The following is a 14,205-nucleotide window of genomic DNA, read 5'->3' as shown; positions in this document are numbered from 1 at the left end:
AAAACTGGCCTAAAGAAAAATTGCTGCCTGACCCCAAAGTGGCAATCAGCATTTCCCTGGGCATATAAGAAAGGGCCACAAGAACTAAGCACTGATGCAACCCTTCCTGTCCTTCTTTTAATGAACTGGCTAAGTTCACAGAAACTAATAATATGCCAATAGGGTTCCATCAGTATAAAAGATGCCAGGCATGCAAGCATATGATTGAGGGTAGAGCATATTTTTAATTAATGAGCTCTTTAGGACTGCAGGACAATTTTTTTTGCAAGTTGTAAAACTTCCAATGTAATTTATTTAGCAATTTGTGTTTGCCAGAAAAAAAATATGTGGGATCTACTACAAGACCAATTAAGGCCTGGGTGCATGAGCATAAATCTAGACTTTCTAGACTGGTTGAGAATGTCCTTATGGGAGAACACTTCAGATCTACAGGACATAGTATAGAGAATTTAAAATTTTGTGTGATTTTTGCACAAAGAAATAAACCATTTCAGAGACTGGATATACAGAGATGTCTTTTACAGAGAGAATCAAGGTTCATCTATGATTTAAAAACATTTGAACCTTTCGGATTGAATAGGGCAGTTGATTACCCTGTATTTTTATAAACTGCTTGTTTGGTGTTTTTTGTATGTATGGACATGTATAGTTAGGGGCCCCTTAACTATGCTTCTGTTGGCTTAATTAAGCTCATCTGTTGGTAGGGTTCCCAAGTCCAACCCCAGAAATATCTGGGGACTTTGGGGGTGGAGCCAGGAGACTTTGGGGGTGGAGCCAGGAGACACTGGGGTGGAGCTAGGGGGGAGGGGGGGAACGGCGAGCCGCCCCGTCTCGGAGCGGGCGAGGCCGCTGCCGCCTCTTCTCCGCTCGCCGTGGCTGCTCCTCTGAGATGGGCTCAGGCTGAGCCCATCTCGAAGGAGCAGCCATGGCGAGCGGAGAAGAGGCGGCAGCGGCGCGGCGGCCTCGCCCACTCTGCCTCTGGGGTGGAATCGGAGGGGGGGTGGAGGCGGGCCGGGGGCGTGGCGAGCCACAAGTCCGGGTCCTAGAAGGGCCCGGATTCACAGCTCGCCATGCTCCTGGCCTGCCTCGCCCTCCCCTGCACTGCTGCCGCCTCTTGGCTGCTCCTCCAAGATGGGCTCAGCCTGGGCTCATCTCGGAGGAGCAGCTGCGGTGGGCGGGGAGGGGGCGGCAGCGGCGCGGCGGCCTCGCCCGCTCCGGGATGTGGCGGCTCACCATGTTCCCTGGCGCCGTTCCCCCCCCCTTCCCCATGCTTCCGTTTTTTTGGGGAGCAGGGGAAGAGGGTGGAAATCCTGGGGTCCCCCGCCAGGGTGGGAGGGTTGGGAAGCCTACCTGTTGGTCTTTTAAATGTTGCAACATGGTGTCACGACTCAGAGGGCGTCTTACCAATTGCTGCTACCACTCTGGGTTAATGGTCTCCCTTGAGAAGGCCCAGAGTACCCTCCCAAGCCCTTCCAGGTCTTCCTTAGCTTAGGCCAAGTAATAGGCGTGAGGACCAGGCAGAGTGAACAACAACAACAAAAAAGGTTTATTTAAAAGGTCAGTGCAATATAACAAACAAGGTGCATAAAACAGTAGAAGGAGTAAAGGGAAAAATAAGCAAATGCCCTAACGCATCTGAACTTATTGTCCCTACTATCTCAGTCAGACCTAATCTACTCATCCTTCCTCTAAGGGCAAGGGTCTCTTCCTGGCAGCAGCTCCTCCTCAGCTCTGCCTCCTAGGAAAAGAACACCCCCTTCCTGGGCTTAGCCCTTTTATCATCTCTTTCCAGGCCCTACCCCTCTCTGGGCCAGTTTCCCTCCAAAACCCTTGCCACCCAATCAGAGGGATAGAGGGGATCCTGGGAAATGTAGGCTCTTCCCAGTACTCCTAAGCAGGCTTCCCTGGGGCCTGCAGGCCTTGCTAGGCCCAGGATCATGACACATGGCTCTAGAGTTTTGAGAACTTGGAAATCTTACAGACATGTTCTGAACCTTGTTGGTCTCCTGTGAATGTATTGTAAAGATTGGGGTGAGTGTTCTGTCTATGATGTTTTGACAACTGTTTGATTATTTTTTGACTATTGCAGGGGTGGCCAACGGTAGCTCTCCAAATGTTTTTTTGCCTACAACTCCCGTCAGCCCCAGCCATTGGCCATGCTGGCTGGGGCTGATGGGAGTTGTAGGCAAAAAACATCTGGAGAGCTACTGTTGGCCACCCCTGGACTATTTTATAATGATTTAATATGACATCTATGTATATATTTCTAGTTCCAGTGATAAATAAGCCTCCAAACTGAAGAAAGACAGATGAAATGTCTTGATATCTAGAACAGACGTCTTTGGAAAGGCTTCTTTCAGTTCCATGAACTAAATACTGGAATACTGTCACTCCTTTGTGATTGGAAAGACTGCTTTTGAACTGTCTTCTGTTAATGTTTTTTTGCTACATGCTATTTGAAGTTCTATGTGCAAGCTTTGTCAGAACACCGCTGACCTTTACATTACACAGTCTTGTTCAAAATGTATAGTGTTTCTTAGCAGTTTTTTAATTTACACAGCTGTACGCTAAGATCCTATAGTTTCGCTAAGTTCACAGATCAGCATAGTTGTCAGATGGCCATCTAGCCTCCTTGCCTGAGCAAGTCACAATCTTTTAACTGAACTTATTTTGCAGAGTTGCTGTGAAGATAAAAATGGGAAAGGGACAATCATGTAGAACTCCCTGAGCTCCTTGACAGAAAAGCAGGATAAAAATGCATTGATAGATTGGTCCATCTATCCCAATTCTGTACTCTCCAATTGCCCTTTCAGGCAAAAGCCTTTCTAGCTCTGCTATTCAAGGCTGAACCCACGACTGAGCTATGGCCCCTCACAAGGCTGCCACAGAAAGAACCATGGTCAAGCAACACAGCATGAAGCAAAACATTTTTTACTTCTATGCTGAAGATGCTTGAGAATTACAACTCTCAAGATAACAAGAGAGGAATAAACAAGAGCTTCTGTCAAGTAACTAAAGTCTCTTCATTTTCACTCCTGCCCTGCCAGTATCACATCTGGAAGAACAGGAGAGTCAGTGACAGAGCATCTTCTTTGAATGCAGAAGGTCCCAGGTTCAATTATCCGCATTTCAGATAAAAGGACCTAGTAGCAGGCAATGGAAAACCTTTACCTGAGATCCTGGAGAGCCACTGCCAGTCCAAGTAGATAATAATGACCTAGATGAACCAATTACAGATGTGATCCTCACCCAATGTATGCCGAAGATCTTCACACTGGCTGATGTGTGGAAACTGCAACATTTGGCGCCATTTCTTGCTTTTGCCCTTTCGGTTCCCTCCTCCACCTGAATGAGATACAGAACAAAAAACAATATATACAGTGAATATACCAAGAACAGGAGCTGATCAAAGTTCATACCTTAAGAAGACTCTTATCTGCATCATGCTGTCCTCTGGTGCCACCCACACAGGCATCTCAGAAGACCACTTCCAATCACAGACAAAGGAACAAAATATCAGATTGGCAAAGTGCTTGTTTCAGATCACACAGTGTTTCCCTGTAACTAACCTTCACTAGGCTGAATACACAATGCACTGAAACATGATCTCAAGATTCTCTTGTATATCACCATTACAGCACACATTGCTGTCTAGTGGTTCAATGCCAAGTCTTTGTATGCTAAGAAAGGGAACCACCTCTACAAGAATAAACTCATCCTTGATAGACAGCTGTGCCTAAGCACCTACTTGATTCTGAAACAAATTCAAAGGATAGCTGTGTTAGTCAATTGAATCTGAGACACTACATCAAGATTTTGCTCTACTTCTCCCCTTCAAGGAATGGAATGAGAGTTAACCAGCAATCTGAAAAGCAGAGCTAAGCAGCATAATGCTCATAAGAGATGTTAGAGTTAATTGTCCAGTCCTTCTGGCCTGCCCTCAAGCACTTTTATTCATGGAAAAAAAGATTAACAATACTGCCAGTTCTACATGCACCACCTACTCCTCAAATGATGTTAGAACACATGAAAATGAACTTCCAGAGCAGTCACTTCCTTCCCACCCAGATTACGTACACAGGACACTTTACTGCTCCAAATAAAGTCTCCCAAATGGCTCCTTTTTTAAAATTTAAATTTTCTTCCCACAGGGATTAAGGTGGTTAGTGTGTATCTCATATTATCCTCTCAGCAAAGAGATTTGACTGACAGATTGAGACACACGTAAGACCACCTACTGAGTTTCATGACTGAGAAGTGATCTGAATTTGGGCTTTCCACATCCAAAGCTAATAGCCAGGCTTTCCAGTCACATACTTATTCATGGACAGGAGAAAAAAAATTGCTAATTAAAACAGATGTTAACACATATTTTTAAAGAAACAGCCTTAGTAAACAATCAATGTGTTTAAAATATACCCTGCCAGGCAGATTTCCTGTGGCCAACGGAAGCCCTTTACATGCAAATCAGGAGGGGGACAGGAGAAAATAACCAGATGCACAGCACACACAAGGACATCATTTATTCGACCTTCTAGGTATTGCACCGTATGAGGAACCTTCACTTTAGGATTGTTTTCATTGAGTGAACAAGAATAGTGTGGCAGTTAGTGTTTCAAAGGTTCTGGAATGAAAACCAGTTATCTGCACACCATAATGATACAAATGTCCTAGTGTTTACAATGAAAAATGGACAGTACCCAAAGAAAATAAGGGGTTCAAGCTTCAGAGAAGCTACTATTTGGCTAAAATTATTACACTGGAAGTAAGAGAACTGAGGCTAGGCAAATGACAAGGCTGAAGCAAAGCAGCATCTAGACATGTTACTGATTTTGCATTGGCACCTTGACCATGGATGGGTGAACAGAGAGGGGAGAAGCAAACAGAATACAAAGGCATAATATATGAATTCTTACTTTTTTCTTATAGCAGCATTGCCTAAAACCAGCCAATACTTATGCCAAGCAATTGACTGTACAAACATAGGAAGGAAGTGAATCAAGGCACTGAGTACTGAGCTGCACAATGCTTACTTATTGCCCTAAAACTGAAGCTTTAAAAGGGAGGAAGCAATTGGTGAAAGAGAAGACAGGCGTACAGTTTAAAGAGGTTTCAGTGATGCATCTTACAAACTGGCCACTTATCAAAGCCAGTGATTCAGTTTCTCCTCACCTAAGGGAAATCCAATAAAGGGGGAGGATGAAGAAGAAAGGCAGCTCAATCATGCCATGCTATCATATCTCTGCTGAATATGGCCACTAAGCAGAAGTACTTAAGAAGGAAAGAAGATAAGATGCTCTCTTGCTTTTCCCTCCACCAAGTCAAAGCTAACCACATCCTTCTATAAGGGTAGCTTAAAGCTTCCTTAAATCTGGCACCTGAGATTTCACCAGGTATTTTAAGCCTGAAGGGAATCTTAGTCAAATATTCAAACAAGTGACTTTCTCAGAGTTCAACATCATCTTCAACTAGCAGAAACAGAATTTTATAAAGTAACAAACATATATAAATTGCTTAACTGAAATAAATTACAAAATTTGTTCAAACAAATTTGTAGGCCCATGCTAAAAGTACCTGGAGAAGTAGCAGTCTGTGGCATGAAGTGCTATTTTGTTACCTGGAATCATACAAACAGGAAACCCTGTGTAGAGAAGGACTGGGCAACTTTTTCAGCATTTAGAGCTGCTTCAAGTGTACCAGATTTCCAACCTAGATAAAAATCTCATGTAAGAAACAGCATGGCAACTACAGGTAAAATCTGTGCACCAAGGGTGCACACCTATTTCAACGTAAAACACAGCTTTCTATTACATGCATGATACGCATACATATTTGTTCCTACATGAACATGCTTTCTGTATGGAAAATCTGTCACATTTGAGTGGCTTTGGGAGGCCATCTTGAAAGCATATGATGAGCTCAAGAGTTTCACCCAGTCTGTGCAGATACTTAAACCCAACTGCAATACAGTGCATAAAAGATGCATGGAAGAAGCAGATTTCAGTGGCAAGTGGACATAAAGACTTCCTCTATTATTTATACTCTGCTTTTCTCCATGGTTCAACATGCCTCACAATACATAATTAAAAACAACCAAGTAACGATAAAACTTCAGTACACTCCAACCTAGTAAAATGGCAGCAACTTACACTCCATTAAAAGTTCTGGTGAATAAAGCAGTTTTACAGAGCCTCCTGAAAGTTTGCAAGGACAGCACCCCCTACCTCACTTACTCAGGAAGACTGTTCCATGAAGTGGGCGCAACTGCAGACCCTAGGTGATGCCAGGTGAGCTACCTTTAGTGAGATAACACCCAGATGCTGGGTGGGAAGCTAAAGACCATAGTTGGTACATCGGGACATACAGGGAGAAAGAGTCCTTTAGATATGCAAGTCCCAAATCATGGAGGCCTACAGAAGGTCACAACCACCATCTTGAACTCAAAAATAAACTGGCAGCCAATGTCACTGGAGTTTTCACAAAATCAGTGCATGACACATTGGATCCCCTCATCTCTTACATTTAGCAAGGCAGGCACCAATCACTGTGATCCAACAAATGAGATACAAGTCATTAATGATAAGTGACCAGGATTTTTATCACAAAATCATTATTTTGTGATAGAAAATAATCTCTTTTAGCGATTTTGGGGTTGTCAATGTAACAGTTATGCAGTCTTAGACAATGCAGCAGTATGATCTGTAAATGGTATATTATTATAACATGCCTACTTTAACTCAATGAGATACTGAATTCTCTTACTAAATTGAGGTTTCACTGCTGCTATCCCAAAATATTTGTATCGAGAAAATAATTCCTGGCAGGTGGAGAAGCGTTAGAAGGTTTCTCCTCAGTTAAAATTTCAAGCAAGTTGAGCTCATCAAGAGTTATAATGCGCTCGATTACATTTTTAAAACTAAGTGTTAGGATTGTCTGAGGAAGTGTACAATACACACAAAAGCCCACACCTTGAATAAAACTTTGTTGATCTTAAAGGTGCCTCTGAACTAAAACTCTGATTTTAAAAATGATATCTGAAACAGTAAGATCTGTATAGAATTGTTTGAGTCCTGAAGTTCATGACCATCACATTTTATATTTATTTAGTTTATTTGTACCCCAGTGGTCTCCCCAGCAGGAAACAGAAGCCACTTATACTGCTCTTTTTTCCATTTTATCTTCACAACAATCCTGTGAGGTAGGTTAGACTGAAAAAGTGTAACTGGCCCAAATTCACCCAGTGAGCTTCCGTGGCACCAGTGGGGATTTGAACACAGATCTCCTAGCTAGTAGTCCAATACTCTTAACTACCATACCACACTGGCTCTCAGAAAAGTGGTAAAAACTTTAAAAAGTTAAAGCCAGTATTTCCAAGATGACTGAGCTCAAGTGCAATATATACCGGTAAGTTTCCAGTAGTCCCCAAGCATGTTGACAATTCTACTGAAGAATATTTATTAGACAGCATTTAAATTGCACTCAATTCCATCTCAACAGTTATGAGTAAGAGGAATTCTGAATTACTGCCAGAAAGCCTCTCTGACCTAAAGCACTGGTTGCCTGCTCTTCCTTAAAAAGGTAAATAATTTATAACAGGGAACTCCTAGGCCACCATTTCAGATAATTTAACCAAAGCCCTTACTTCTCTGTGACAGCCCTGTTTATCAAAGATAACTTCTATTTCCCATCAAGAAACCTGTTGACCTATGATTAAGAGTCCCTTCCATTCCAAACTGATAGCCTGAAATAATCTGAACTGCCCACACTGCCTACCAAACACTATGGGGCCCATCATAAAATCAACTCCTTCCCTTCCCCCCCCTTTCATTCCAGTTAACTCACTCTCAGTGCAATCCTAAACTAAATTACTTCGGTCAGGATTATTTTTGTTTTGTATTTAATAACAACATTCAGTTTTGTGAATCAAGTTCTTCAATGTGTAGTTGTGGCAACTCCACCACAAGGTGTTTAACAAGAAAAAAAAAGGAAATCCTAACTGGTAGTACAGATTCTGTCTACCCAGGAACATACTGAATGATCAAGAAATACCCGTTTCTCTGGATGAAAGAAACACAAGTATCTTACCAGAGTCAGTGTGCCCTTAAAAACTCTCCTTTGGTTAGCACTAAATTATCACTTCCATTCTCAGGCAATGTCATAACAGTTTCTAAATTAAAAAACACTTAAGTTTGGAAAGTTGTTCTCATTCCACATATAAGTCATGTATTTAAATGGAAAAAAATAGGGAAAGGCTTTTAGGAGGATGGACTGTGAGGTTAAGTAAACAAGGATGGCAAGCAACATATATTCTTATACCGTCATGCCAGGCCACTCAAAGCAACCAATTCAAAACACAGCCACACAGCATCCCCTTACTTCAAAATATGCTACAAACTCACAACCATACAAACAGAACCCAAATGGCATCTTCTTTCCAACCAGCAATAGTCTAGAAAGGAAATAATACTTTGCACACATCCTTTAATGCAAAGTCACTGCCCTAGCAGAAGTAAATCCAAGCCAAGGCTGAGTCTGCTTGGCTTTTTTGCTGCATGCAGTTTGGGAGTAGCCACAGAATTCAGCATCTTGAGGATCCCAGATTTCACTGACACATGAAAGCTGCTGGTGAAATATCTGGAAGGAGCCAAGACTTCTATGAGTCAGGAAATTGGGTGTGTGTGTGGGGGGGGAGCTTTAGCATTCTATAGCCCCTTTGCCTTTTTCATGACTCTCAAAAGGACAATAAATTAAGCAAAATAAGAACATACACATTTCACTAGAGATTTAACTAAAATGTAAGAATTCATGCACATGCAAAACTGATAATGCCAGACCGTGTCCTTTTACACACCACTCAATTCAGAGCTTTGTCAGAAGGAGGAGGATGGGAAAAGGGTTGCAAAATCTTTGATACGCATTGCTTATTTAGACTTTGGGAGGGGGTTGGCAAATAATTGGGATAACCCCCCCCACACACACACAGATTTATGAAACCCTATCCCAATGCAAAGGGCTGGTACATTTCAAAGGTTACATAGTGCCTTTATGAGATAGGTAGGCTTGAAATTGCAAGAACAGATGAAAGCCCTTTTTGTGATAGTTATCTGATAGAAGGCTGTCAACTTTCCCAGCTCAGCAGCTCTTCTTAAGCACTTAAAAGTAAGACCAAATGAAATAGACAGTAACAGGAAACAGCACAGATGATTCACACCTCTACTCTATGATGGTACTTCTGCAAAACAGTACCATTCAACAGTTAGAGGCACTGTTTTATCCCTCATTCATTCTCTTCACTCTGCAGATAAAGAAGTAATAAAAGAGGCTCTCATTTCATTTCACTAGTAATCCCATTAAAATATAAGAATTCGTGCACATGCAAAACTGATAACTCAATGCCAGACTGTGCCCTTTCACACACCATTCAATCCAGAGCCTTGTCAGATAAAGGATAGGAAAAGTGTTGCAAAACCTTTCAACACCTAGCTTTAATGCAGCAGTCAAGTACAAAATCATGCACAGAGGTCTTATGTCAAAGCCAGTTCCATAAACTCTTTAAACTGGTCTCAGTAACAGGCCAATGCCATAGACAGCAAACAAATGTTGTTCTTACAGGAAAATCCATACAATATAATTCACTCCAGATGCTCCACCTACAATAGTTACACAGTCTGATGTACAAAGTATGATCTCACGCGAAGGTATCTTATCAGTCTGCTGGTTTACTTAGCTTAGTGGTCTACTCTGGCAAGCTTTGGGTAAACACCTGCTACTTGTGCTCCTTAAAATGAAAATGCCAGGGACTGAACCTGAGACCTCTTGCATGCAAAGCTGATGCTCTAGCATTGAACCAGAACCCCTCTCACGTTGCTACATAAAATCCTTTGAAGAGGAAAAATTCCCAATCTTATTGCAAGTTTTCAGCTCCTCTTAGTCTGGAGAAATAAGGTTACATCCCTATGTCTCAGTTAAAACTTCTGCTTGTTTTAAAACCTCCTTCCACAGATTCCAAAATCCATACTAGAGGCCAAGAACGACTAAGATAAATGTTCAAGAAATAGTAACACAATTGCCACAAGCACAGTTCAGTCACAAACCTCCCCCCACCCCCTTTTGTTTATATCTGTCAGGTGTTCACAGGCAGGCTTCAACCTCTTTATGGACAGCTTCTTAACGAGGCCTTTCACACACACCAGCTTGCTAGCCTTTTTACGCCTGCCATACTCCAGGAAACCAGCCCGGGCAGCTTGTGGGCCAAGTCACAACCGTCCCTTCTCCCTGGAATGGCTTGACAACTGAAGCTCCAGGAGGAGATCTTTGTCTCTCATTCGCGAGACCACACAGCCAAGCACCCCTGCTGAGTTACAGAGGACAGAGCACCACCGTAGCTGCTTTTCTACCTCCTCACAGCGCCTTGCAATGTACTGCAAAGGGATACGCTGCTGTGCCGGGCCATGCGGGACCTTAGCCGGACAGTGCTGAATGGCACAGGCTTGGCCGGTGTCCTGCCCTCCTCTCACAGCCCGGCCTAGTTCCTCCAGTGCACGGGGCATGCCCTCACCCTCGCGCGCCTTGAGCAGCACCGTGTTGGCCACGATATTCTCGAGCTCCATGAGCCCACCCGGGGCGCCGCTCCGCTGCCTTTTCGACTGCTGCCACCGTCTCCTGCACCTCCTCTAACCGCGCTCCCTTCAGCCCACCTCCGCCTGGCGAGCTCCAGTGCCTCAGTCACCTCCGCTGCCTGCGCTCCTCCGCCAATCCCCACGCGCGCACCTCCCTCTCGGCCGCCCATTGGCCTGTGAAGCTCCCCCACCTCCTTCTGGCTCTTATTTTCTCATTGGCTATCGCAAGGGAAAGAGGGTGGGAAGGAGCCGGTAGTGAATACAGAGCAGCCCTTACGCCAGCTGATTGGGGAAAGGAACGCCTAGAGAGCTCCTACCAATCAGGTCTCTGTTGATAATGGATTGGCTAGGTTCGACCGCGGCATCCCAACCCTTTGCGCTCCACCTTTGTGCTAGGACACGATTGGACTAGAAGTTGTTAGTTGGTGATGATCGGAGATGTGAGTGGCAGTTTTGGAGGGCATGGAACAAGGTTGGCACACGTGACTGGTGTAGAGACGGGTTTTGGGGGGTTGTGGGGAACGGCAGAGCTGGGCTAAGGGTGTTGGGCAGCCTTGTTGGTCTGAAGCAATAGAACAAAGTAGGAGTCCAGTAGCACCTTTAAAACCAACAAAGTTTTATTCAGAATGTAAGGTTTGGTATGCATGCATACTTAATCAGACAATGGAATGGGCACAGTGAGCAGAACTTCATATAGGTGGTGGACAGTGGTTAAGAATGCAAAGTGGTTACAAAGTTAGAATACAAGAGCAAAATAGTGAAATTAACAAATTGAAAGAACATTTGGCCTGGATAGCATTTGTGTGGGAAACCAATAAGAGGTAATAAAAGTTGTCTGTTAATTGCTCTATTGCTTACAAGTCTGGGTTAAACAAAGGAGATATTTTCCATATCCAGGTTTAGTTGAATTTAAAATTCAGTGAAAAATTAGAAATGATGCCTGAATCTGACAGTCTCTCAGAGAAAGTTGTAAAAACTTTTCTTCCACAGCCTGTATTATAACTATTAGGTACAGTACAAGATCGGAAAATTTGAAGAGAGCTGGCCCATAGAATTGCCAAGTGTTGTTGGACAGGACTGAATGGTTAACAACAACAAATTTCCATCTTAACAGGGTCGAATTGAGCGTCTTGCAGATCTTGGAACTGTCTGTGTCTTTCAGTGGATCAGCTGCTGCATCCTTTTTCATAGGATTATGAAATTATGAGCTGCTTGAGCCTGCTTTGGTGGGGAGGGTGGGATATAAATCTTCCCCACCCCTGCCACATGACCCTGCCTTTAATTGCTTACTCATTGCTTTCCATTTCCCCTCTTGGCCTATTTTTGCCATTGTAAACCTATGTCTGGGCTGTATTTCAGTGGGCCTTGAGCAACAGAGGACTTAGATTTCTGTGCTGTGTTGATAGTCATTTTGATTGAGAGAGGCTGGCCTGCTTAGACTCCCAGGCTGTCTGCTAGCGTCACCCTGCAAACGGGCAAAATCAACCAACTGCCTGGACATAGGCATTCTCAGTTGTGGCCCCCACCTTATGTCAGGAAGGGTCCCACCCTCTTGGCATTCACAAAACTGTCGTCATCTCTAAAATTTTGGAATCACCCAATTTCTGCTACTGCAGGGCTCTGGGCCATGTACAGAGTCCATTAAAACATACAAAATAAAACAATAAATTAAAACATTTTAAAATCAGATGGTGATAATCCCTGCTTTGCAGGCAGGGGGAAGAGGCAAAGCACATACAGAGAGCGAAGAAGGGTGCCAGCCAAGATGGTAACCAGTGATCCTTCTAAGCTGAGTTAGCATGAACTAGCTCACTGATTTTTAGCCTCCAGCTTACACATTTTTGTCTTAGCTCAGGAAAGATGACCCCAGAGCAAACTAATTTATGCAGCAGCTCACAACTTTCATGCCAGTAGCTCACAAAGTAGAATTTTTGCTCACAAGACTCTGCAGCTTAAAGGGAACATCGATGGTAACTCTTGCTGTCCTTAACCAAATGTCTGTGGAACTTCTCTGCCTTACAGACCCTATGGAATTGCATAGTGTCCCACAGGGCTCTGATGGAATTTGGCAGAGAGTTCCACCAGGTTGGGGCCAGAACCAAAAAGGCTCTAACCCTGGTTGAGGACAGCCAGATGCCTTTAGGGTCAGGGACCACCAGTAAATTGCTGTCTAAGGAGCAAAATGCTCTCCTGGGGACATAATGGAGGAGATGGTCCTGTCAGTACATTGGTCCCTGACCAATCAAGGCCTTGTGGGTCAATACCAAAGCCTTGAACTTGAGTTGGTGCTCCACTGGGAACCAGTGCAGCTGGCGCAGCACGAGTTGTATATGTGCCATCCATGATCCCATCAGGACTTACAGCACCGCATCCTGAACCAGTTGGAGTTTCTGGTCAGTCTCAAGGACAGACCAGTATACAGCGAGTTACAGTAGTCTAGCCTGGAGGTGACCATTGCATGGATTACTGTGGCTAGGTCAGGACAGGACAAGAAAGGGGCCAATTGCCAGGTCTGCCACAGATGAAAGAATGCCAGCTTGGCAATGTCTGTAACTTGGGCCTCCATATTCAAGAAGGAATCCAAGATCACTTCCAAACTCTTAACAGACTGTGCAGGTATCAGTGACGCCCCATCAAGAGTGGACAATCTGTGCCCCAGTCCCGAAGCCACACACACATCCCCTGCAGCCAAAGAACCTCTGTCTTGATTTAATTCAGTTTCAACTTACTCTGCTTCAACCATCCAACCATGGCCTCTAGACCCACAGCCAGATTTTGTGGGGCAGTATCCAGGTGGCTATCCAATAACAGCTGGGTGTCATCAATCCCAAACCTCTGTACCAGCTGGGCAAGGGAGCACATATAGATTTTAAATAACATCAGGGAAAGAAGTGCCCCCTGAGGCACATATTAAGGGATGTCTAGAGGACACATTCTCTCCTAGCGCAACCCTGTGTCCCTGACCTTAGAGGAAGGAGGTAAGTCATTGAAGGACTAGCCCCTGAACTCCTTTGTTAGTGAAGCGGTGGGTCAACAGATCATAGCTGACCATGTTAAAGACTGCTGTAAAATCTAATAGTGCCAACCTGCCTCAGTCTAGCTGTCTGTGGAGGTTGTCTGTTAGGGTGACCAGTACTGTCTCCATCCCATGACCAGGGTGGAAACTGGATTGGAATGGATCCAATGCTGCAGTGTCGTCCAGGAAACCCTAGAGCTGTTCAGTTACCGCTCTCTCAGTTACCTTATCCAGAAATAATAAATACAATGCTGGGTGGTAATTTGCAAGATCCAAAGTTGTTTTTTTCAAGAGCAGTACAACCACAGCCTCCTTTGAGACCCTCCAGATAAGCCTCTGTGTCAAAGAACAAGTTGATAATATCCATCCATGAGCCCCGTACCCTCTCATTACTGGCTTTTACTAGCCATGATGGGCATGGATCAAGAAGGCATATGGTTGGTCTGACAGTACCCGGGATCCTATCAACATCAGTAGGATATAGCTGGTTGAAAGAATCCATCCAAAGGCAGCCAAAAGGCCACTTACTGTATCAATATTGGCAGGTAGGTTATGGCAGAGTGACAAGAC

General features: G+C 44.0%; 1 protein-coding gene across 2 annotated transcripts in view; it reads right to left on the bottom strand.

The window, feature by feature from the left end:
• The window catches only part of GRK6 (G protein-coupled receptor kinase 6), a 34,363-nt gene extending 23,610 nt beyond the window's left edge, over positions 1–10,753 (bottom strand). The window contains exons 1-2 of one of the 2 annotated variants that reach the window (XM_060240147.1): positions 10,559–10,753; positions 3,250–3,345 (exon numbers count right to left, since the gene is read on the bottom strand). In XM_060240147.1, coding sequence (XP_060096130.1) covers positions 3,250–3,345; positions 10,559–10,610 — 148 coding nt within the window. In that variant the 5' untranslated portion in view covers positions 10,611–10,753. The remainder of the gene's footprint in view (positions 1–3,249; positions 3,346–10,558) is intronic. The other variant, XM_060240148.1, reaches the window with a different exon arrangement.
• Between the last annotated feature and the right edge of the window lie 3,452 nt (positions 10,754–14,205).

Source organism: Heteronotia binoei, chromosome 5 (genome assembly GCF_032191835.1).
Source record: "Heteronotia binoei isolate CCM8104 ecotype False Entrance Well chromosome 5, APGP_CSIRO_Hbin_v1, whole genome shotgun sequence".
NCBI classification, from domain to species: Eukaryota; Metazoa; Chordata; class Lepidosauria; order Squamata; family Gekkonidae; genus Heteronotia; species Heteronotia binoei.
Note: the sequence above shows the minus strand (reverse complement) of the source record. Positions and strands in the feature narration are given on the sequence as shown.